This window comes from Aythya fuligula, chromosome 1, assembly GCF_009819795.1.
Source record: "Aythya fuligula isolate bAytFul2 chromosome 1, bAytFul2.pri, whole genome shotgun sequence".
Taxonomy (NCBI): Eukaryota; Metazoa; Chordata; class Aves; order Anseriformes; family Anatidae; genus Aythya; species Aythya fuligula.
The window spans coordinates 40,652,665-40,676,885 of NC_045559.1; the positions used below are offsets into that span (position 1 = coordinate 40,652,665).

The 24,221-nt window shown below is 37.1% G+C and overlaps 1 protein-coding gene across 1 annotated transcript in view; it reads left to right on the forward strand.

The window, feature by feature from the left end:
* Positions 1-24,221, forward strand: part of ZDHHC17 (zinc finger DHHC-type palmitoyltransferase 17) — a 69,407-nt gene that overhangs the window by 25,102 nt on the left and 20,084 nt on the right. Inside the window, exons 3-10 of the mRNA XM_032182484.1 lie at positions 765-887; positions 6,088-6,165; positions 7,562-7,706; positions 12,877-12,941; positions 13,692-13,854; positions 18,410-18,535; positions 20,156-20,298; positions 22,498-22,598. Coding sequence (XP_032038375.1) covers positions 765-887; positions 6,088-6,165; positions 7,562-7,706; positions 12,877-12,941; positions 13,692-13,854; positions 18,410-18,535; positions 20,156-20,298; positions 22,498-22,598 — 944 coding nt within the window. The remainder of the gene's footprint in view (positions 1-764; positions 888-6,087; positions 6,166-7,561; positions 7,707-12,876; positions 12,942-13,691; positions 13,855-18,409; positions 18,536-20,155; positions 20,299-22,497; positions 22,599-24,221) is intronic.

Below are 24,221 nucleotides of genomic sequence, written 5' to 3' on the forward strand. Positions count from 1 at the left end.
TAACAAGCATTTCTACATTGCTTTTATTACCACTAAAAATAGGAGTGAAACAGCATAAGCATCAGGACAAATGGTATTTAATATTGGAGTTAGTCCTATGTTAGATGCATACGCGATATTTATGATTCCTGAATTGTTTCAACTTTCAAAATATAGGCAATTTTTTTAATGAAGTTAGCTCACAGTTAATAGTTGTCTTTAATTAAAGCATTAATTTCATATTAAAAGAGAATTTTGAAGGGATATGATAAAACAGTACTAACTTACATTAGGCAAATTGCTGTTTGTTATCTGAGAAGGAAAATGCAAAGTGTCAGGGATCTGTTAATGTTTGTAACTGATCTGATGATCTTGTTATCCATTCCACTGATTTTTGGAAGATACTTTCAAATGAGTTGGCCCTGTTACTTTGGCCTTCAAGAGATGGGAAAGGAAGGAAAACAGACATAGGAGAAACAAATACAGCTGAGTCCCTGGGAAGAGAAGAATCCTGTTTTATACTAGGCATCCTACTGAGCTGTATTTCACCTTGTTCTGCTGTATAGTTTGCTGTGGAGACAATTCTTCTGTAAAATCTTGAACTGGTTAATACAACTTCTGCCAGTGAAACTTACTGTTGTAAGAGATCTGTATTCACGTAGTACCAGAAAGTCTCTGCTTTGTTTCTCTTCTGTTGAAGGTTGTGCATTATCATCATTACAGAGTTTGCCTTATCCATTTTTATGCAAGGTAACAGCTTTGAAAATCTGATTTTCTTCTTCAAGGTATGGAATATATGAACGATGTAGAGAGTTGGTGGAAGCAGGTTATGATGTACGGCAACCAGACAAAGAAAACGTAACGCTTCTCCACTGGGCTGCAATCAACAACAGGATAGATCTGGTGAAGTATGTATTACGCTTAAAGTGATATATAAACTAATTGTATCCTTGAAAATATTGTTGTTTTAAATGTGTTAGTCCTAATTATCTTAAAAAGTCAATTTTAGTTCTTGAAATCTGAGGGAGGGGATAGTAGACAGAAGATCTGATCTGCGTGTTTTACAGACACCATTTTGATGACACAGTTAACAAAAATAAAACCTGTTAAATGTCTAGTATTTGAGCTTAAGCTTTTCTCAGATGAGATGAACCTGTGGAATAGCTGTTCAGCTGAATGTGTAATTCCTTTATACCATGGTGGACTTGCTGAAGTGCCAACGTTTTTTTTTTTTTTTAGGGAGTGAAATTTAATGCAAGGTAATAGCATGTATTTTAAATAAGTGAGATTAACATGATGGAAGGGGCATCCTTCTTCATTCAGCATTTCAAGAAGTTCTGAGTTTAATAACATTTCTGCATTTTACTAGGAATTACTAATTCTTAGTACTTGCTGTTTTATAAGTCAGAACTGTATATAGGACATGTTTGTTTTCTCTACCAGTAGCAAGATGATGAATTAAGTACATACAGTTATATCTAAAGACGCAAAATATTACCGAATCAGTAAGATTCTAGGATATTTGGTATAAACTGCACATCTTCAATCAGTCCACTTTTCAAAATATTTCTTATGAATGAATGTAAATGCACACAAAGCCAAATGCAAAACATCTTCATTTTAAGTGTGGTCTATCCATATATGTCCATCACCAGTGCCTTCATCAGAACAGATCTTGAGTTTCTTGAAGTTGCCTGCAGATCTCAGGTTCATATTTCTCTTCTTGTTTTTAAAGGACTTTTGTTCTGATGTAGTTCTTTTAAAAGAAGGTTAAAGGTAGATAAACAGAGGAAGATTTAGCTCTGCTGAGAAGGACCTTAGGGTCCCAGTGCACAGCAAACTGACCGTGAGCCAACAATGCACCCTTGCTGCAAAAAAGGCTAATGTTATCCAGTACAAGAAACATATGGGTATACCTGGGGTGAGTTCAGTGCAGGGTCACAAAGATGATTAAGGGACTGGAGCATCTGATGTCTGAGGAGAGGCTCCAAGAGCTGGGGCTGTTCAGTCTGGCGAAGAGATGTCTCAGGGGAAAGGATTTTAGTAATGTCTACAAATACCAGATGGAAAAGGAATAAAGAAGACAGAGCCAGAGTTCTCCCTTGTCTGACAGGACAAGAGGAAGTGGGCACAAATTAAAACGTGAAATTCCATCTGAACATCATATTTCATTTATTTATTTACCCATGTGCAAGTGGCTGAGCGCTGGCACAGGCTGCCCAGCAAGTTTGTGCAGTCTCCCTCCTAAGAGATCTTAAAAAGCCTCCTGGGCATGGTCCTGGGCCACCTGCTGTAGATGCTTGAATGAAGGAAACAACAGCTAGTGCAGGAGGTTTTATGCCTTTATTGTGGGTAGGAACTTATCATGGAAACTGTAATTCTGTGTTTGGTATCTTCCTTTCACTAAGGATGGGTAACCAGCGTGCCTTCTGGCACACAGAAAGACAGCCTCTTGCAAAAGTGATGCAGAACACTGGTTAGCCAAATAACCTTCTTGGTGAGATTGTTTTAGACTCTATTGTTTTCATCCTTTTCATTCCATTTTCCTCCTGGTTTCTCTTGGGTCTTTCATGGCTAGCAGCTTAGAACTTGGTTTGAAATAACTGCAATGTGTAGAATTTCTCAGATTGCTATTTTTCTTTAATACCAATGCAACTTATAAATGCAGTTGTGTTTTTTTTTTTTTTTTCCCTGAGCTCACTTTTTAAATCCAACTTGAATGCATAATTAATTATGTGCAATAAACTATTAATCTTATTTGAGCTGTTGCAATATCTGTAATATAAATGTCTTCTGTCTTATTTGATGTGTCTTTGTAAGGTCTGAAAGCTGAATGGCATTGAGACAACCATAACCATTTAAAAACATCATTGTACTATCAGGCATATGAAGAAAATAGGCCTATATTGTGGATAATGTTTCCCTATTAACTTACATATAGTTTCCATATTAGCTTTGTTATGAATCTACTGCCTGCATTATACTTGATTGCAACCTTATGCTTTAGTTCAGTAGCATTTCATATAATACTCAGTTTTTTATTAAAAAAAAAAAAAAAGCTCCAAACGCTTGAGGACCTTTCTTCATCCATAGCGTAAAATCAGACAAATTGTAAATTCCTAATTATTTCTCTTTTGAATCTTTTTTTTTTTTTTTTTTTTTTTTGAGTGGTACTTCAGCGTGTGCTTCTTGTGTTTTATTTTGCAAGATTTTTTCCCTCCGAGCGTGTTGCTAATAATTTCTTGTTTTAGCGATTGTCGGACATAGAGACAGTTCAAAATCAAAATACTGGGTTTAGATAGATGGAAGTCTGAGCTCTAAGCTAAACCTGTATTTAGTTCTTTATTATATGACAGGGAGATCTCTCCACCTACAGCTGAGTGCTGACATCTCTCCCCAGGTCTCCACCATTTCTGTCCATTATGTGCAGTGGATGATTCCATTACATATGTGGCCAGTGAGCTTGGTATCACAGAGAAAGAGTCTAGGTATGGTCTCATGATGCAAGATCTTAGTGCCTGTCTTACTGGATATGGACTATATTGTGTTGTCATCCTGATGAAGGAGCTTAGCAGCTCGTCTGTGGAAAGAGCAAACTTAGAACTAGACTCCTCTTGTTCTCAGAAGTTTGTCATCCATGCTGTGAAACTTTGGATTCAGCCTAGATACCAGTCAAGATGCTTCGTTATGAAAGCTACAGAACCTGCTCTTATTTCTACAGGGTCAGGGATAAATGTCACCCAAGTGTCGGACAACCATAATGTCATTCTGTTTTCATCATGACACTGATCCGTTGCTCTGTCTTTGACTCAATTTTGTGAAAAGGCAAAAATTAGCATTGTACCTCTACAGTTACCTAGTGACTGCATTGCACTGTCCCTGTTTCTCCAGATGAGGATTTCCCTTCTACTTTTTCTAGCAATGGTGACTGCAGGCACTTTAATTTCACAGCCCCTGAATCCAAACAGGGGCAGTTTACAAATGCATGACGAAGACTTAGTGACTGTAATGCGGAGATCAGTGGAAGTATTTTCTTCCTAAGCCGACCTCTTAACAGATCTGCTTGCTTTGAGTGTAAGTAGATTGCTTAAATAGGACTTGCACACCTGTTATCTTCTAGCATGGATGACTAAGTGAGAGTCAAATCATTCAGTTCCTCCTTTCAGTAACATTCTTATGAAGCACAAAATTGTCCTATTTAGATGTTTATCTAGACCAGGAAATCAAGTTCTCAGACTACTTTTGCAGAAAAATCTCCCCATCCATGTGTACTGTAATACAGTGATAAATCTCAAATTAGTCTAGAACACCCTTAAGGAAACATAAAGAGTTATTTCAGTGTACCATCTGGCAGGAGATAGTCGCCTTGTATTTTCCCAGTTGTCAAACTGCAAGTTCGTCGTTCTAAATAAAATGTACTAGCCAGTAAGTAATGCTTCTGCTCGGTAAAATCTGAACATATTCTGCGTTTCTGCAGGGACCAGTGTTTGAATGAAGGCAATCTGTTTAATGTTCACCTCCCCATGAGTGGCTGTCACATCAGTGAGATGGATCCAAGCTTTGGCTGTGAATGTCTGTGTTGTCTTTTTATCTAGACAAGATTTCCTTGGGAACTCCTTCCTAAAATGGACTGAATCTGCTTCTCGGTATCTTTTGAAATTTGTTCTTTGGTAGCTGAGACTTTGCTTCACAACAATGAAATGCTGTCCCTTTAGCTTATACAGGCTTTGCCTTTTCACTTACACAGGACCAAGACTTTCAGAAAATCTTCCTTGTTGTCTTTGAAAAGTCCAAACGCTTAACTTCAGCAGAGAGATACACTGCATTGCTGTTCTTGGGTGTTGGAGAGCAGTAGAGTGGACTGTCCTGTATTGGTCAGGGTATTAGGTTTTTTAGCCTGTACATTGTTAGCAAATGCATTCTTCAGGTGTTGCTTCTGTAGGTAACTTGTGGTCTCTTTTTGAAGTTTCACTCTGAACAGATAAGCACTCGAGAAGAAGAAGGTAGTTACTTAAAGCAACATTTTTCAGATTGTTCTGTTTGTTGTCCTTCTTGCCATCTGTCTTGAAACACTTAGAGGAAATCGAGGTGCCAGAAGCTCAATGCTGAGGATTTGAAGGCCGGTTTGTGTGGGCAGGAAAAGGAGGATCCATGTAATATTTAAAGGTGTTATGAAAGCAAAAAGACTGCAGGCACAGGTACTCAAAATTTTCAAGCGCTTAGAAATCTGTACCTAGCTAGTACTTTTCAAAGATCTTTTAGCTGTAACTCTTTGCCATTGGCATTTACAGTAGTGAATGAAGAACCAAATTTCTGTGCCTTGTGGGAAGACCTGTTTTTAAAAACATGAATTTTTGCTTTCACAAAGCAAAAATAATACTGCCAGCTTCATGTACCAAATAAAACAGCAAAGAAAGCAGTTAGCCAAAACAGTACAAATGACTGAATAAGCAATCCACATTTAACTACAACAATTTATATTTTGTTCCCATCTGTTTAAAAATGTTCTTGAGGAAAGGATAATCTCTAGCCCATCATTTAGAAATATTTTAGAAGTACTCAAATGTTTTTGTCCTGTATTTAATACTGTACTACAACAGAGAAACATGTAAAATCTTACTACTTGGCTAAAATTGTAACTTAAGCAGGAGCTCTTGGAACAGTGATTTCAGCGGGGAGTTGCAGTGATGATACATGCTCTGAGATGAATTATATGTAGTTTTGTCGTCTTTGCCAAACTTCTCTAAATATGCTAGTTTTCTAGCAGCATTTTCCTTTACCACAAATTCAGAATTCTTTTTAACCTAGCAAGCACCCCTACAAATTTTAGAAGAATCCATTTTATCAGATATTTACATGGTAGCACGGTCTGTATGTAGAACAACTAGGCTGTTTTATGTTGGAACCAACCTCGGAAGCAGCAGTGTGCTTAAAACACAGGAAGGGGTGTTCCTATTCTCCTTAGCCCTATCAAAAAGGCAAAAAATATTGACCTCTAAGAAGGAAGTTTATATGAAAGCAAAAGTTCTCACCTGTAATTGCCTGTTTTGTTGTGTCCTTTCTGTGTAACCAAGATGAGCAATAATTCTCACCTTTTTGTTGTACTAGATACTATATATCAAAAGGTGCTATCGTTGATCAGCTTGGAGGAGATCTAAATTCTACCCCACTTCACTGGGCAACAAGGTGAGGAAAAGTCTTCTATATTTTTTTTCCTAGGTGTTTTTCTTAACCTGGTATCTGCTACTGATTGCTTTATGTGATTGCTGTATTTTATGGAAATACTTGCACAGGAATGAACTCAGTTGTTGATAACTGCACACACCATGAATGTTGTTATGTTTGAGCTTTGAGCTACAAGAGCTTTCTGCATTAGTTCAGTTTTTGTCTGATGCAGAGAAAGACTTCTATGATAGGATAAAGAGTAAAATAAAATTAGAGTCTGTAGTCACCTTGGTTTATTCTTACTTTGTAGATCTTAGTTTTGTCAGTCTTCTGAAGGTCAGCAATGCTTGTGCAGCTGGGGATTGGGATGATTTTGTATGACATTGACCTTGCAGCTTTCTATTGTGTGTGTGGATATTTTAAGATGCACTTAAAATCAGGTTTATAATGTTGAAAGTCATCTGAGAATGATGACTGGCTGGGAAAATTGAAGACAGCCTTCTGGTGTCTGCTTCTTCAGACAACTGCCTAGAAATGGACAAGAAAGCAGCACTGTCCATATTGACATTTTTAACTGCAGACTGCAAAAGGTTGCTTAGAAAATTATCTTGTAGAACATATAATGTATCAAGATAATTTCTTTACTAAAGATGACAACTTGCTTGTAACACTCCTTTAAAGATCTTAGCTTGTATATTTCTTGTTACAGATTGCATTCTATTTTGTGTATGTTATCAGCACAAATATTTGATTAAATTTTCTGGTGTTCATAGCTGTAATCTGTTGTTCTGTGTTTTCCAGAACTGTTTCTGACAGATTCAATTTTTTTTTTTTTAGCTCATGTCAGAAACACTGTGGTTATAGTTGTACTCCTTATCAACTGGAAGGATGTGCCTATGTTTATTGCACCAAATAGATATCTGAGCTTTAAGTGTAGTATGGAGGAAAAGTAGGACTTACATTTTCCTTTTTTTTCCTATTTTTATTTTAGTGCTGTTATTAATAGTAGAAAGTTAAACTATGTACACTACAAAATACAGGATTATATAGCCAATTTGGACATCTCTCAAACTGCAGGTTTCATACATGAATTTGAAGCAGGCACAGTAGAGACTTCCAAATTGAACTTGGGTGTTTAGTTGACTGGTATTTTAATTCACAACTCACCGAAGCCAATTGCGTGTGATGCATGCATTGGCTGCATAGAATTTGCTCGTGTTGAATGAGTGTGCATACTTGGTTGCAGAATCAAATCATGATAATCACCGTTTTCAAAATATGTCAGAGTTCAGAAGCTCCTGTAGTATAATTAAATTCTAAACATATTTGTTTTATTAAAATATTAACATTTTAATAGTTGATTTTTTTTTGCATATAGTTATTCAGTTGTTTGTTTTCTGTGTTCTTTTACATTTAGACAGGGTCACTTATCCATGGTTGTACAGCTGATGAAATATGGTGCAGATCCATCGCTAATTGATGGAGAAGGATGTAGCTGTATTCATTTGGCAGCCCAGTTTGGACATACTTCAATTGTTGCTTACCTGATAGCAAAGGGACAGGTAAACTTTAAATAATATATTTAAATAGATTCTACTCAGAATAAGAAAAGAGTTGAAAATTAAATCATTCAGGAAGTGCAAAATATTTGCCTGACTAAACCTCACTAATTCAATGTATTTTACTGTAGACTACTGTATTTTAATTGATACATATACCATCTGTTAACTTAATTTCCTGGAACAGAGGTTGGAGAACTTTGGCTTTAATTCATATCTTGGTATAATATATGCCAATTCTAGCAGATAGTCTTTTACCATTCTTTATTTCTACTGAAGTTAATCTTTAAATATTAACAGTGATGAATATAGCAAATATGTTGGAAATATAAAATATTTTGGAAATAGAAACATTGAATCAAGCATGGGTAAAGAATCCACTGACAGAGTTGTCATAGGTCATTTCTCTTTTTGTGGATACCTCAGTCTGTAACTTTTACTTATTGCTGTTGTAAAATAGAAATTGGAGAGGAATGCTCTTTTATCAGGAACAAGTTTTGTATTTTGTTCACAAACTATGTAAAATGAAAACGCCATGCACTTATATCAGAAAAATCTTGCAGATGTTCTATATGTGCCAACTCATGTGAAGCACAGCATCAACAAGGTATAAATAGCCTTTAAAATGTTCTATCATGATTATGAAACCTCCCTGTGAACATTTAGTTTGCCCTGATTTTTATATACAGACTTGGCCTATTTATTTATCTGAGCATATAATGCTTCAGTCCAAGAGAAGCTGCATGTGTGTGCATCTGTACATACATAGACATAAAAGAATTTGCTTTAAGATTTATTTAAAATTCCAACCTATTATCTTGGTAACAGATCTTTATCAATTTCTTTTAATGCAGATTCTTATCTAGTTGTGCTACATCTAACTACAGAAACTACTTAGTTTCTGTAGAAGCTGTAGGAGATAAATGATTCTACTTTTTATTATCCTTCAGTAAGTGCATACAAGGTCATTAATTCTGCTTTTTGGTCCCAGTGATCTTTACCTCCTTAGTAATACTATGATTTAGGTTTGGAAACTAACTGCTTTTTCCTACAATGGGCTTACTTCGCTACTACTTGCAAGCTTTTTTTTTTTTTTTTTTGTCTTTTGCCTTTATGGAGATCATGTTCTCTTATATCCAGAGATTAGGCTTACCTTTGTTCTCAACCCAGTTGAGAACTGGGTACTAGATGGCAAATAAGTAAGTTTCACAGAATCTCAGAAGGGCTGAGGCTGGCAGGGCCCTCTGGGGCCCACCAGGCCCAAGCCCTGCCCAAGCAGGGCCACCCAGAGCAGGCTGCCCAGGGCCATGTCCAGGCGGCTTTTGAAGGTCTCCAAGGAGGAGACTCCACAGCCTCTCTGGGCAGCCTGTGTTAGAGCTCAGTCACTCACATATAAAGAAGTTCTTCCTGATGTTCAGAGGGAAACTCTTGGGTTGCATGGAATCATAGATTATCCCGTGCTGGAAGGGATCCACAAGGCCAGGGAAGTTACTAAACCAGGCATTTACTGCCTAGGTCTAGCCTACAGCACATTAGTTGCAGGATTGTAAGGCCAGTCATGTTTCTTCTTCATGATTGTCAAAACAGACTCTGTTTGATGGACTAGATTATTCGGAACAGAGCTTTTGTTGTTCAGGAGAACAAGGTAGCTTCTGTTGTGTGCCTCACCTTGCTTGGTAAATTGCCTGTCAGGCTGCACTCGGCTTGTTCCGCTAGGACCCTGCCAAATCTCTTATTTCGGTGAATAACTAGCAAGCCTTCCCCAAATTAGGAAATGTTCTCATTCTTACATCCACCTTCCTGATAAATTTTCTTTACTGTTTGCTTTTAAATATGCTGTTTCTTTGAGAGCCCAAGTTTCCTTTTCCCTGGCTGACAGTCCATGTAAGAGGGATCTTTTCCTTGCTCAGAACCCTATTCTCCACAAGCGTATAATGAATCTTTATACAAAGGTCTGTGATCTGTGAAATAACCAGCGATGTTTCTGAAGATGATCAAATTCCTGGTCCCTTTCAGCGCATTTCTAACTGGAAAGCATCCTTTGATGCTTTTTGTGCTTTTGAGAAGGCTGTATTGTAACACAGGGCTGGTCTGAGCGCTACTGTTCCATGCCCTGGTAAGCCTGAATGCTGCTGTGATCTCTGGCTGCTATTCAGAATTCAAACTCGTCAGCTAGACTGCTTCTGAAAAGTGGCTTCAAGCAGCAGAATAGTTGCCACAGCTCCTTTCCATGCAGGAGGCTGTTTCCTCCCCTATACTTTTGCCTCTCCAGAAGCTTTTTTTATTAATGTTGTAGGATTAAAATCTGGCTCATCTTTATGTGTGTGAAGTTGTTCCCATTCAGAGCCAGAGTTGTCCTATATAGGAAACAATTTTAATAATTTACCAATTATGATCTGTGTTCTCACACTTGAAATACATACACAAGGCATCAGTCTGCACAATTTTGGATTGTTACATCACTGTACTCAGTGAAATCTGGTTCTTGTATTGCTCACGTTCCTGTTCTAACAGCATAGATGCCTGTCTGTGAGCAGTACCAGGCTGACCTGTCAGCAAGAGTTAAACAAGAAGTTAATGCTGAGATGTCTGTTGGTACACACCAGAACAAAGAACAGTCTCCTGAGGTGTATAGGCTGTTGAAGGTTTACTTTTTTGTCTCAGCCCTCTGGTACAGAAGAGCAACATAAGTTTCTTTCAGAAATGTGCCCTTTTATTATGTGGATGTGGTAATGATCTGGCAGAATAACAAAGAATTTTTGACGGGAGCTTTGTTAGACACGTCTCTTCTATCCACAAGTACATCATATTTAGTATGATTATAAAACCATATGCAAGTGAATCTTAGTTTCCTTGTCTCTTGGTACAGTTCCTTTGAAGAGGGATCTGCCTCCATCCATGCTGGAGCTTAGTGGCTTATTATGAGTAATAGGTACAGCCTGCTTAGATAATCTGTGCAAGGAGTAATCTGGAGCTCATCTTTTCTCTTTTTCCCCCTCTTTTTACTGTCACGTAGTATGTGAAGTGTAGTTTTGATTTGTCAGGTGGAATCACTAAAGGAATCGTTTTTTTTCTACCTCCTTCCAAGCAATCAAGCATCTGTTGTTGGCCACAAAGCTTTGCATTTCTGTATGTAATCTAAAGATGAAAGAGTGATTGTTCACGTCTCAGTAATTCATGCATTTTTCAAAACGAGTTGTTCACGCAGTGTGACCTGTGAATCAAAGGCGTGCTTCTCAAGGATGAACGAACTTGAGGTTAGGCTGTGGTTCTCATTTCCTTCCCAGCCTCGGCAACAGGCGGCTGAAGGCAGTGCCAACAATTGTGCAGCCCTAGGAGGCTCAAAAGGCTACACGTACCTAGAGCCAGCAGGCTTGGATGCTGGTGTCAGTGTGTGTAACTTGTTTCTGAATACACTGTGCAATAAAGTAATGGTTCTCTTTCCTCCTTCATCAATCACTTTATTTCCGATATATTTTTCTTACCTGGGGGTCCCAGGGTGCTGGGTGTTTGGCAGACACTGGAGCAGAGAAGAAGGTTGGAAGGAATGGAGGGCAGGTAGAAAGCATCATCATCTACATTTTGGATTTCTCTCAAGGGTGTCTCTAGCAAATGATACTGAAACACTTTCAACCTAATTTTCCTAGTAAGGTGTCATGGTTTAACCTGGAGGCTGATGAGCACCACACAGCCGTTCACTGCCTTCCTCTCCCACCTGCCCCCCACGGGTTGGGGGGAAGAATTGGGAGGGGAAAAAAAAAGTAAAAGCTTGTGGGTTGGGATAAAGACAATGTAATAGGACAGAAATGGAAGATTAATAATGATGATGATAATAGTAATAAGAGAACATACAAAGCAAGTGATGCATAGTGCAGTCGCTCACAACTCGCTGACCAATGCCCAGCCTGTCCTGGAGTAGCAGTCCCACCCGCCCCAGACAGCCACCCCATATTAATTGTTCAGCACGACCCGGTATGATATGGGACATCCCTTTGGCCAGTTTGGGCCAGCTGTCCTGGCTGTGACCCCTCCCAACTCCTGGTGCACCCCCAGCCCACTTGCTGGCAGGGCAGCATGAGAAGCTGAAAAGTCCTTGGCTCTGTGAAAGCTCTGCTCTGCAACAGCTACAACATCGGTGTGTTATCAGCATAATTCTCATCCTAAATCCAAAACACAGCACCATACCAGCTACTAGAAGGAAAATTAACTATCCCAGCCAAAACCAAGACATGAGGGCTGAGGGGAGTAGCATAGTACATATTGATATAGCTCTACTGCCTCTAAGTACAGTTGTTCAGGTCTTGAATTAAGTTAGTTTAGAGCAATATATTGTTGGCAGGCTGAGGAACTTGCCCAAATGTGCCTGAGAGTCTAATCTGGCTCTAAACGTTTTTAGGAATTCCCAACTTCCATGTTAGCAAGGCAGAACAAAACCCTGCAGGTAATTGATACTTTCCTGTCTGGTCTTAAAGAGTTGTCTGAAATCAGATGTCCTGGATGGTGCTGTTTTGTTATTCTGTGGCTAACTGAACATAGGTTCAGTTAAGCAAAATAATGAAATGGTGTGGCTTTTGTTTTGTTTTTAATTTTTAGTCATCAGTTTAGTCACCAGTTGATTACAGATTAGTTGACTGTTTTCATTAATAGCTTTTATTTTGGCATAAAAATTTTGTGGCATCCATTAAGTTGATATCCAAATATGTAAATACCCCTGGACCTGAGAGAACTAAGGAAAATTGCTCTGTGAGTGGAAAAATAGCTGCAGCTAGTATTCAGCCATGTAGGGTGCTAAGTCATGCTTTTAATGCAAATTTATCAAGTAGTTCATTAAATATTGATGCATTACTTTAGGTTTATCTTGCGTTGGAGTGCAGTATTACACCATCTATTTATGTGTTTATGTTGAAAGTGAACAGTACGGTTGACGTGACTAGCCTTAAATACCATGGTTGTTCCTTAGTTTCCAAGATACACTGCAATGGTTATGGTTTTGCAATGGTGGTGTTGATGTCTGTTTTCATTTTTAAATACTATTTTACTATGTGCTAAAAGCTTGCCAGGTTTGCACCAACTCATTTGGTTAGTCAGAAAATACTGCTTCTTATTTGCAAACCTTGTATCTCTTGGAGCTTGAGCATGCTTGTTTATCTTACCAACATTTTTCTTTTTTTAGGATGTGGATATGATGGATCAAAATGGAATGACACCTCTAATGTGGGCAGCTTACAGAACACATAGGTAATATAAACTTACTTCAATTTTGACTTCGTTTTAGCATTAACTAAGTAGCTTATAATGGTGACTGGCTTTGGTTTTTGGCAAGTGCTTTGGTTTAACTAGCCAATGTACTTTTTGCAATTTCCACTTTATCTTTCTTCATTTATGACTTATTCCAGAGTGAAGATAGCATTCAGATGTACTCACTAATATGAACTTTAGATTACTAACTAAATCTTCCTGTGGAGATTACTGGAGAAAGTTGGTGTAAAAAGACAGTTCTCCAAAGAGCAATTTAGTCTCAGTTAGTTTCCTGCTTGGAGAGGCCTGTCTCCTTTGCTTGCTGAGAGGAGCATAAGCGAGCTTCTGCAAATACCTACTATTAACAACATTATCATCCTATTCTATTTTCATCTTTTGGAATGCGAAGTAGAAGTCTTGACATATTTAGAACTTTTTCTGTCAAATTAACAATCCTGTGCTTGCTTTTACAAATCTGTCTTAGTACTGTTAGTTTTTGAAAGAAATTAAAACAGAATTGCGTACCAAATGTGTTTCATGGCATCCCAGGACAAGCTCCTTTTAAATTCAGCAGAAATATGGTTTCTCTTTGGTGGGACAAAAGTTGAGCCATTCAGAAGCATCAGCTAAAAACCTTTTCTATTACATATTGTACTCGATAAACATTCTTCATAGAAGCTGAACTCATTAACGAGAAGTTGGAATGTATTTGAGTTCTTCTGTAGATCTAACAAGACTTTTCCTTTCTAGTGTGGATCCAACACGATTACTACTTACGTTTAATGTTTCTGTTAATCTTGGAGACAAATATCACAAAAACACAGCATTGCACTGGGCTGTGCTAGCGGGAAATACTACAGTTATTAGTCTTCTGTTAGAAGCTGGAGCTAATGTTGATGCTCAGAATATAAAGGTAAACAGTCTGTTTTTATTGTAAGTGGTTTATGGCAGAAATAGCAGAGCCTATGATAAATCTGAAGAGTTAGGTGATTCCTGTGGGTATGGGGGAGATCATGAAGATGGACCAAAAGTCATGCCACTGGTTTTTAATCTGGGAGTCAGTATTTGCTAATAGTGATGCATAACCATTCAATCTGAACATTCAAAAGTACCCACGTAAATAGTTTAACAGTGGTTATGTGTAAATATATTGGAGCTGGGGTGCACATTTAGATTGCATGAATGAAATGCTGTGTATTTGGATTAAAAAAATATCTGAATGGCTTCTAGTGAAATTTTGGAGTACCTGTCTTTTTGTTGGAGTGAGATGTGAGACAGTCCATCTCCCAGTGGCAGCAAGGAAGTTTGAGACTGAAAAATATCACAAAGAGTGGAATAAGCAAATGGGCTCTTCTTCACATCAGAACTTTAAGTTGCCTGGTTACTCTGCCAGAACCTCTTAATGAAGCTAGATTCAGCACTTACAGGGCCTGTTCTAGCGTGTGTTAGACCGGCCATGGAGCTGTTAAAATTTATGCCGTAGACCTGGCGTCTTTAAGAGCTTCTTCAGTGGTGGAGGGTGAGCCTACTGAAGCTTTGCTCGGCAGTGTTCTTGTCCATTGACTCCAGACTGTTCCGTATAGCAAATGAGATGTACTTCATCGCCTAAGTTGTTTCTTCTGTGCTGTCAGAAGAATGCAATTTTAGAAAAAGGAATTTTCCGCTACTCCATTTCTCTTCAAATATTTGTATTTTTCACCTAATGTTATAGGTGGGGTGGATAGATTGGAAAATACTGCTGTACATCTACACGTATAAAATACTAAATATCTAATTAAAATAATCTGACCTTTCACCATTTCGCCTACCAATTAAGATGACTAGGCCTTACTTCACTTGGCACAAGTGATAGACATATGCTTTAAACAAACAAACCTATTCATCCATTTTCTTAAACAGCATGGAACAGTCTTTTTAAGGGTGCAATCTAATTTTGCTAGTAACTTTATAGCTTCTATATCCAGTAGATGTGTACTGATGTGAATACGTGTCCTAGTCTGTAAGGTCAGTTGTGTGGATTAATTATGCTTCTAGTCTCACTTGCAAACTGTTGAGAAGCTCTTCCCTGTGCCACCTGGTTAAAAAAAAAAATATATATATATATTTTTTTGGGGGTGGGTGGGAAATCATTATGTCATAACTTGCTTCCCTTGCCAGACCGATTAGTGCAACTAGAGTTTGAAAGTCCTCACCTTACCTACGCTTCTGGACTCTTAGGAAATCTGTAATACAAATTTGTATGTTTGGCCAACTGAAATTATATCAGGTAGCCTGAATGCAGTTCGTGGTCTCTCCTTCATTATTGACAGACAGCAGCAGTCAGTAGAAAAATAGGCTTTTGAACCTGCTGGATCATAATATCCTTCCAGTCATGCCAGAAGACGTGCTTGATTTCATTATCTGCTGCCTGCCTTCTGCAGTGGAGTCAAAGTTTCTTGCATGCCTTCCTATAGGTTTCTAGGATCTTCAGATGTCAAAATCATTCTAGCAGTGGTAGTTTTGCCATACTGTTGTTGGATTTATAATAGATAGCTGATTTGGGTGATATATCTCACATTCAGCTAAAGCTCAGAGTAAGCATAAAATTTTTGGTAGATTTCTGTAGACAGATAGATATGAACTCATTTTTGTGCTTCTTTGACTGTTCAGCAAAAAAAAAAAAAGAAAAAAACATTTAAGTGGCTCATGTTTCCTTAGATAAGGGAATCATGAAAGGCTTCTTTCTAATGCAGTCATTTCCAAATTTCTGTAGCAGTACTTAGTGAAGTCCTTTTCTCAGCTAGTCCATGGAAATAACCAGAAATAATAAGACAGCTAAAGTTAAAGAAATACACTGGCTGATATCCCTTCATCTTTTTCTAGTTACAAAATAGATGAAATGCTAGATGTCCATGTTGCCCGTTCTGGTATCGGCTCTAGGCAGTGTGTGGTAGCGAAGTGCCTGCTGTGCTGGCGTTCTGGGTTTGGAACAGACTGGAACCAGTCATCTCAGTGAGGGGCTGCTTTCACATTGCATGACAGTTCAAGAGAGCTAGTGGGGGCTACGTAAGAGAATAATACAAACAATTGCACTCTTTTCGAATAAAGCTTGGTACTTTGGAGAAGAAAAAAAGAGAGAGAGAATGCCCATCTTGGAAGTAAAATGATGTAAAGTAGCATCGTGGATTAATAACACCAGAATGTACATATATCACAGGTTTAGTTGTTTCAAGTTAATCATTAAGTGGGTTTGTCTTGTTCTTGTTATTTATCCTCTTTGCATTTTGCTGGACAAGAAATAACAATTTTCTTTTGGTAGTAAGATTTTCTTTTTCCTTTTTGAGACCTGAGTTACAGTTGGACGTGGAAGTTGCTTTTCATTAGTCAAAGGAGTGTTGTTTTTTTTTGTTGTTTTGTTCTTTCTCTGTTTTGTTTTTTCATTTTTCTGTAGGTAAAGTATCTTGCCGCGCCAGTAGACAGACTGGGCAGGTGAGAACAGGATTTCACAAGGATTCAGTTTATTATTGAGATTGGGAGGAAAATCTGTAAATTTTACTTAAATATAAGCAGAAACACCTTTTTGTTTTTCCCTAAAGTGTGAAAAGAGCTTTTATCATTTAAAGAAGATATTTATTAGAAAAAAAAAATTACATCTGTTAATCACTGAATGGATTTTAGGTGTAGTTTCTTGATTATGCAGTGTATCTGTAGGTTTGTCTGTGCAAGTCCATATGTAAAGTTCCCTATGGCAATGATGCTTCAGACTACTCTTTCTGTCTAACCACTTAATCTTAAAATATAATCTGTTGAAGCCTTACTGCTTGCTGGCAAACTAAGTTGGTTACTAGACCAAGATCCCTGATACTTTTTGGTTTTGTTTCGCTTTTTAAGCAAATCAGCCACCCATCCCTGTGAGTACAAGGAAAATATTAAAATGGCCAGATGATTAGACACATAGTTAAAGACTTCTTTAAAGCTCCCTCAATTTTTTTATCTAGGCAGTTCCTAGGTGTCTCATGGCCCTCTAGTGGAAGGGATGCTCAGCTGGACCCCAAGACAACTTCAGGATTTACTTGGGAGATCAACTCCCAGAGGGAATTGCTTGTCCACAGGTAATCTTTACAGTCTGGATATTCAAGGTGATATTTAAAAAAAAATAAATTAAAAAGACATGCCTGGAGTTTTCCTGACAGTAGTGATTCAAGATGCAGTTACGTTGGTGATGAAGCAGGCACCATAGTTTGATTTCAGGCATTTCTGTTGAGAATTGAGAAGTCTCAATCTGTTTCTTAATCATCTGGCTAAATAACTTTGAAGCCAAATTATGTAAAAAGGCTATTATTTTCTTACTGATTTTGGTAGTTGAATTCTTTGGGCAGGCATCATGCAAGATCCTGTTAGGCAGCAAAAAACTTCACTTCATAATCTATAGCGTGCACTGTTTACCCTCCTTTTAGAGATTTGGAGCAAGAGATGACAATTAAATAGTTGATTCCCATTTTCTTTCTATGGGATGTAGGTAGCTAACTGTCCTTTTTTTTGTCTTTGACATCTCTTCTGTCTATAGTAATTATTGCCCTTTCTGGGTAATTTCAGTTTCTGGTACCTGTCTCAATTTTTTTTTTAGGAGGGGGCCAAGCGATGGAGGACTCAGCCATTTTTCAAGCCTCCATGAATGGTTTGTTTAGGAGGGGATTTAACTCCAGTAGAAGAGAGGAGGAGTCAAATGCAAAACTGAAGCTGGAGGTACCTGCAATTGGTTGTCTCTTGCCTCCTCTATAATTTTAGACCTAGTCAGTAACTTTCGTTTAGCTCTTTTCCTAAAAGTTTAGAAAGCAATAAATTAAAATCAGTTTGGTAGGCACCTTTGGCCCTTGTATCTCTCTCTCTTTTTGCTTTGTCTGTCAGTCCTCTCAATGTAGGGAATGCGAAAGCATGGACCATTGCTGGCTTTGCACCCAAAGTATGTGAAGCACAAGCCAAGCACAAAAATCTGGAGTTTTGGAATAAGTCGAACGCGAGCAATCAGAAGCATTCCGTGATATTAGTTACTTCTCTCTGCCAAGAAAGCAGAGAGTTAACCGAAGTCAGGCTTTAGACTGGGAGAGTTTCCATGATCCAGTGGGTCACGAGTTCTTTTTCTTTGCTTGATTTCTGCTGCCTGTCAATAGCCAAGGGGGAAGCACAGTCTTTCATTTACAGGCTAGTGGACTGTGTATAGAACAGCGGAGCACAGATGTGTTATGCCAAAGGCAATGATTATTGCTACATCGTGACGTACATCAGCGTCACATCTTAATTCTATATTTGTCCACTTGTGTGGTTATGGGAGTGTGAAAAAGACTGAAAGGAATGAAGGATGATTGGTGTCAAGTAAGCTGCAAAGGAATAAAAAAAGCCAGAATCTAGCTTAATCTGATTTTGAATATATTTCCCTGAATGCATTTTATTTTTAAATTAGATTTTTCCCACTTTTATACTCCTGGCAGGGAGAATCACCACTTGATCTAGCAAAACAGAGGAAAAACGTTTGGATGATCAATCACCTACAGGAAGCAAGACAGGCTAAGGGATATGACAGTCCGTCCTTTCTGAGAAAACTAAAAGCTGATAAGGTGAGAAGTAGTATAACACTTATGTAAATCAGTGTTACTGCTGATGTTGGTGGGAGAGGGGTCTTGTTTGTTTAAGGTAAGCAATTCCACACTGTGCATTCCCCACATTTTAGTTTTAGCAAACATCATTTTTTATGACAGAAGTAATTTCAAAATAAATTAAAACAAACAAACAAACAAAATGAACAACAACAACGAACCACCCACAACTTTATTAAAGGCAGGAGGAAAGAAAACCATAAGCCTCCACAATTACCTTTAGCTATTGTGCTGCCTAATTGTTAAGAAAGTACCAAGCAGTGGTACTGTTGAGCATAGCCAAGATTATTACAAAGCTGATTCTCGAATATCTGAAGGACGAAAGAGTTTTAGATAGCCTGAACTCTGATCTTCTCTCTATTATGTAGTATTTTCTGTTCAATGCCAAAAGCAGTCAGTCTTGGCAGTATTATAATGTCATAAGAATCTCTAAGTGGAGGCCTTTTTCTGCTCAGGTTAATATCTAATACTGCAGATAGGAGGAGACAAGAATAGACTATGTAAAGGGTAATGTATTGCTCTAGCATGAAAAACTGTTTGCCTATAGTGCTGAGGAATCATAGAATCAGAATTTTCCAAGTTGGAAGGGACCCATAGGGATCATCAAATCCAACTCCTGGCACCACACAGCTCTGCCCAAAAGTTTAGACCATGTTACTAAGTGCACAGTCCAATCACTTTTTAAATTCAGACAGGCTTGGTGCAGTGACTACACCCCTGGAGAGCCTGTTCCAGTGTGCAACCACCCTCTCGGTGAAGAACCTCTTCCTAATGTCCAGCCTAAACTTCCCCTGCCTCAGCTTAACACCATTTCTGCAGGTCCTATCACTGGTGTTTACAGAGAATACCTGTCACCTGCCTCTCCACTCCCCCTCGTGAGGAAGTTGTAGGACTTACATAGTGTTAATGTTTTCTTACCAGTGAGAGCATTGTGCTGGATATTAAGTGTTGCTGTCATTGATTTGTAATTATTTCTTGATTTAAAGATATATTGCATCTTGATGATTTTTTTTAACTGCCATATAACAATGCAACAAGTATGGCCCATAAGTGATTTATGTGTTGTATTATTTGCATACTTGCACTGTGACTGTGCTTTCCAGAAAGAGTTCAGGGTGCCTTGATCAGGAATTGTAGCTACGTAATCTGAAGCAAAACAGGTCCTATATTTATTTGTATACTCTTCAGTATGACTTAATCTATTATTTACGTCACTTTGATTGTTAATGTTTGCTGAGGTTAACCTGACTTATATAGTCATTTATGCACTTCACAATGTTTTTTTAAAAAAGAACTTCTATTGCCTTTATTCTAGATTAATACCAAAGTCTCTAAAAGAGGCTTCTTCTAAAGCAAATTACTAATTTGTTACAGAATTTTAGGAAGATTATTTTTTTCTTGCATATACACTGGAAATATATAAATATAGGAAATGACAAAAAATCATGACTATTCCTTCCAGTATGTCAAACTTCTTGAAAAATTATACAAGTTTTTGTGACTGTCCTTTTTATTATATAATGTTGTTATACAACCTGTTCCTAAAAGTAGAATTGCTTATTGATATTTGTTTCTATATAGGAATTCCGTCAGAAGGTGATGCTGGGAACTCCTTTCCTAGTTATTTGGCTGGTTGGGTTCATAGCAGACCTAGACATTGATTCTTGGCTCATTAAAGGGCTGATGTATGGTGGCGTTTGGGCTATGGTGCAGTTTCTTTCAAAGTAAGTGTTTCACCAGGACACTGTCTGCTTAGCATGCACACAAGAAGTGTTTTGTTGGCATCATATTTATTGGATAAATAATCTGAAATTTCTATTTTTATGCAGTTTTTGGACATGCAACGTTTTTTTTTTTATTTTTTACTTTTTTTTTTTTTTTAAAGAACTATTTCTGGGAAAGTTCTTGTGCAACTTTGCTCTTGGAGTGCTCAGTTGTCTTGCAGATAGACATGAAACTATCTTGGTTGAATGCCATTGAGCTCATAGAAGCTAACAGCAGAACAGAAATTCAGTTGTTCTCCAGAGGAGGGTGCTGAATGTCTGCCTACAAAGAGTTATCAGTGTGAATTTTGTAGAAAACAGTCAAGGGAAAGGCTACCACAAAGGGATAGAAGAAGGATGTGCAAGTAAAAAAAAAAAAAAACAAAAAAAAAAAAACTGTGGTTTTAGAATTTAAATACCCAAATGGTATCTAAAGAGACTTACAGAGAGAAATAGTCATGTAGGATTTGTAGCTTCTGTTTTTGTGGAAAGGGATGACTAAAGAAAAAGGCTGCTTTCTTATAATGTTGATTTGTTACCTGATCATAAAGAACTTGAGATGATTTTATGATTTCTTTAAATAATTGTAAACGTACATACGTATGCACACACACAGGTGTACTTCAGTGTATTTTCAAGATCCTTAGACCATTTCATAAGTGCTTTGCTTTTCTTTATTATGTGTGGCATGTATAGAAAAACCTATTATATCATCATACTTAGGAACTTTCTGCTCTTCTGGCATTGAATGTAGAGGAAAAGAAAATATTTCTGCCCCATAAAACAAGTTTACAGAATCTAAGTGATCTTTATATTTACATATTATTTACCATCGTAGCTCATCTGCCTTACAGGATTTTCTTAAAATACCTAAGTTTCCAGTAGAGGAGAGAAAGTTACTACAAGGAGTAATGGAGTAAAATGAAAGCTATTCAATGCACACGTTAGTCCGTGGCAGCCCTGAGGCACTATCAGGACAAAAAGGGAAAAGCTTCAATGTAAGGATGTTTAAACAGGTTTTGAAGGAAGTTTTATATCGAGGAATTGAGCAGTTTAGAGTGTGATATATATGTTCAGCAACTTTTTCTTGTATATAGAGTTACCTAGTCAGTAACCTAGTTTGTCCAGACTAAATTCAGATTCTGTGCAGAATATTCTTTAAAATGCAAGAGTGTGAGAAGGTGAAAAGAATTCCGATAGCTTATTTTTTTTTTGTTAAAGAAGTAACATTGAATCTTGGAACCTGGCAAATCTAGTGATGTGGGAAATCATCTGTTTTTCCTTTGACTTTCTGTTGGCAACTGTAACAGAAGCAGAAGATTCAAGAATCAGAAATATTTCAAAAACGTAGGCTGATAATACCAAGGTCTCTTAAGCCTTTTTCTTACTGAAGTAATTTTAACATGTAATTTCCATTGCATGAGTTTCCTAAATACCTTAGGATCTCATGTGTAAATATAGCTTGCAACTGCTATCCATGCTGTAGGTTAGGAATCTCATAGGTGCGTACCTGTTGTCAGTGTAGTTGCAGCTAAATATTTAAGCATTCTACATTTCTTGTCCAGGTCTTGACTGCTGTGGTGCTATTGGCTTGTGACTTATTAAAAGTACAATGGTTCACTGAGTATAAAAATAGCAATCAGGGAAAAACATGGGTTTTCTGATATCATGAACAATTTCAAAACAATCAAGCTGTATGCTTTTTTTTTTTTTTTCCTGTTGTGAGGATGGAACATATTTTTAAAGTGTATAGCAAAGATTTTTTTTTATAAGTTCAGGAAACATTGTGAGATTATATAGAAAAGACCAGTTTTTATAAAGACAGTTTTTTTTTTTTTTTTTAATTCAGCTATTAATGTCTTATTTTCTGTAAAGCACATTTCTCAAGATCCACAGATTGTGTTTATCTCATTTTTTCTGGGATAGAACTTCAAAAGTGAATGTATAAATTTTAATTAAACACATTCTAGTCATGTCCATTCATCTGGACAGGTTGAAAATTGAACTCTGAACATAAAAGTGAAGAGTGTTTTTGTGACATATTTTGCAGTATCCCTTATAGTAGTACATAGTATACCAGGAATTGTATTTTCAGAAGCTGTAGTTTAGGATTTATGCTTTATAAGTTCAAACTCATGTGAGATTGTTTCTGCTTTACAGGTCATTCTTTGATCACTCTATGCACAGTGCATTGCCTCTTGGAATATACTTGGCAACAAAATTCTGGATGTATGTGACGTGGTTCTTCTGGTTTTGGAATGATATCCTTTTTTGTGTACAGTAATATTTCTTTCATGTTAGTAGTATGAGGTAATACCCAGAATCATCCTACATATAACAGTAAGTAAAATAATTAAAATTTTAAAAAGCTGTCACCATTAAAAACATTCTGTCTTGATGGTAATTATTTTATTACTTTTAAAATGTGCATATTATTACTTCGCTTCAGTAAGTAGAAGGAGGCAGTCAGCAAAATCTCCTGTGTTTTACCAGTTTCTTCAGTGGGGAAATGTAAGCAGGTCTACAAAGTACGCTGTGGCTGTAAGTTGACAAATTTTAATTTTCTGAAAAGCAGTAGGTAGTTTCATGATACATAATAATTCTAGTGGAGTTAGCTTTGTAGGTAGTTCTTGAAGATTTTGCAAATTCCATTCCATACATACTGTAGATAAGTTTAAGTTAACTGTATTTCAGTCTTTGAAGATTATTGTATTAACTACACTAGATTATAGAGACTGCATACACCCATGGTTTATGTTATTGACTGTCTTCCTACGTATAAACCCTACATACTGCTGGGGGTAGAAATTGATTCAGAGTTCACTGAAAAATATCAGTTATATCCCTTAAGGAAACAGATTTAAATTTTGAAACAACTTGGGTATTGTAATTACAATAACTTACTAACCGACTAGAGATTTAATGTTTTCTTAAATGTTTAATGTAGTTCTTGTAGCTGCAAGTAGTTGAAATGAACTTAATAAATTAGTACCCATCACAATATATTATAATGGATATTAGCTTGACTTTTCTGGAAACGGTTTTTCTGTTTCAGAGAAATTATACTATGAAATAAGGTAGTAGCACCCCTTTTATCATCTTCTTAATATGTTCTCCAATCTCAGCTAAATGAGCCTCATGTTTTTGGGTTGCGAACAGAGAGGAGATCCATGTTTACATGCTGCCTTGGGCTACTGTGTTTGCAAAGGTGCTGCTGTGAATAATAGCTTTCTTAATATATTATGAGACAACTGCTATTGCATACTTTTTTTTTTTTTTTTTTTTTTAATAAGAAAATCTCATTTCTGCTAAATACAAAAAATATTTGTATCCATACTAACATGAGAATGTCTTGAAATAGGCATTTAGAAAGGCTGATACTACTACCAATCTCTTTCTGGTCTGATTTTCTGTGTTTTTTTTTTTTTTTTTCTATTTAACTTACTGGTAAGTGCAGAATGAGGAACGTGAGTACAATATAAATAACAAAAATGTATTTAAAAAAATAGTAGTTAAAATGGAGATGTACTTTTCCATTTCTTGAAGGACAGAGTAATACTGTCTAAATATGTCATGCCATCAGACTGAAGTTGCTTTTCTGTTGTTTTTTTGTTGTTGTTAAGGAAAGAAGCCTGACTTCTGGCAAATTGTGCAATATAACTTTCTTAAGCAGTTTTAACAACTGCACTGCCTCATTTCTCAATCCTTGTGCTTCAAACCTTACAGGTTTTCTTTAGGAACTCATGTTTGTTTACACTGCTGCATGTTTTGGGTAGCAAATATTGAGCTGCTGTGAAATGCTTTCTTGTGCTAATGCAACATTATCTTGAACCAAATCTAAGTATGTGTTTAATTTTAAGTTATAGTCCTTGACCATGTTAAAA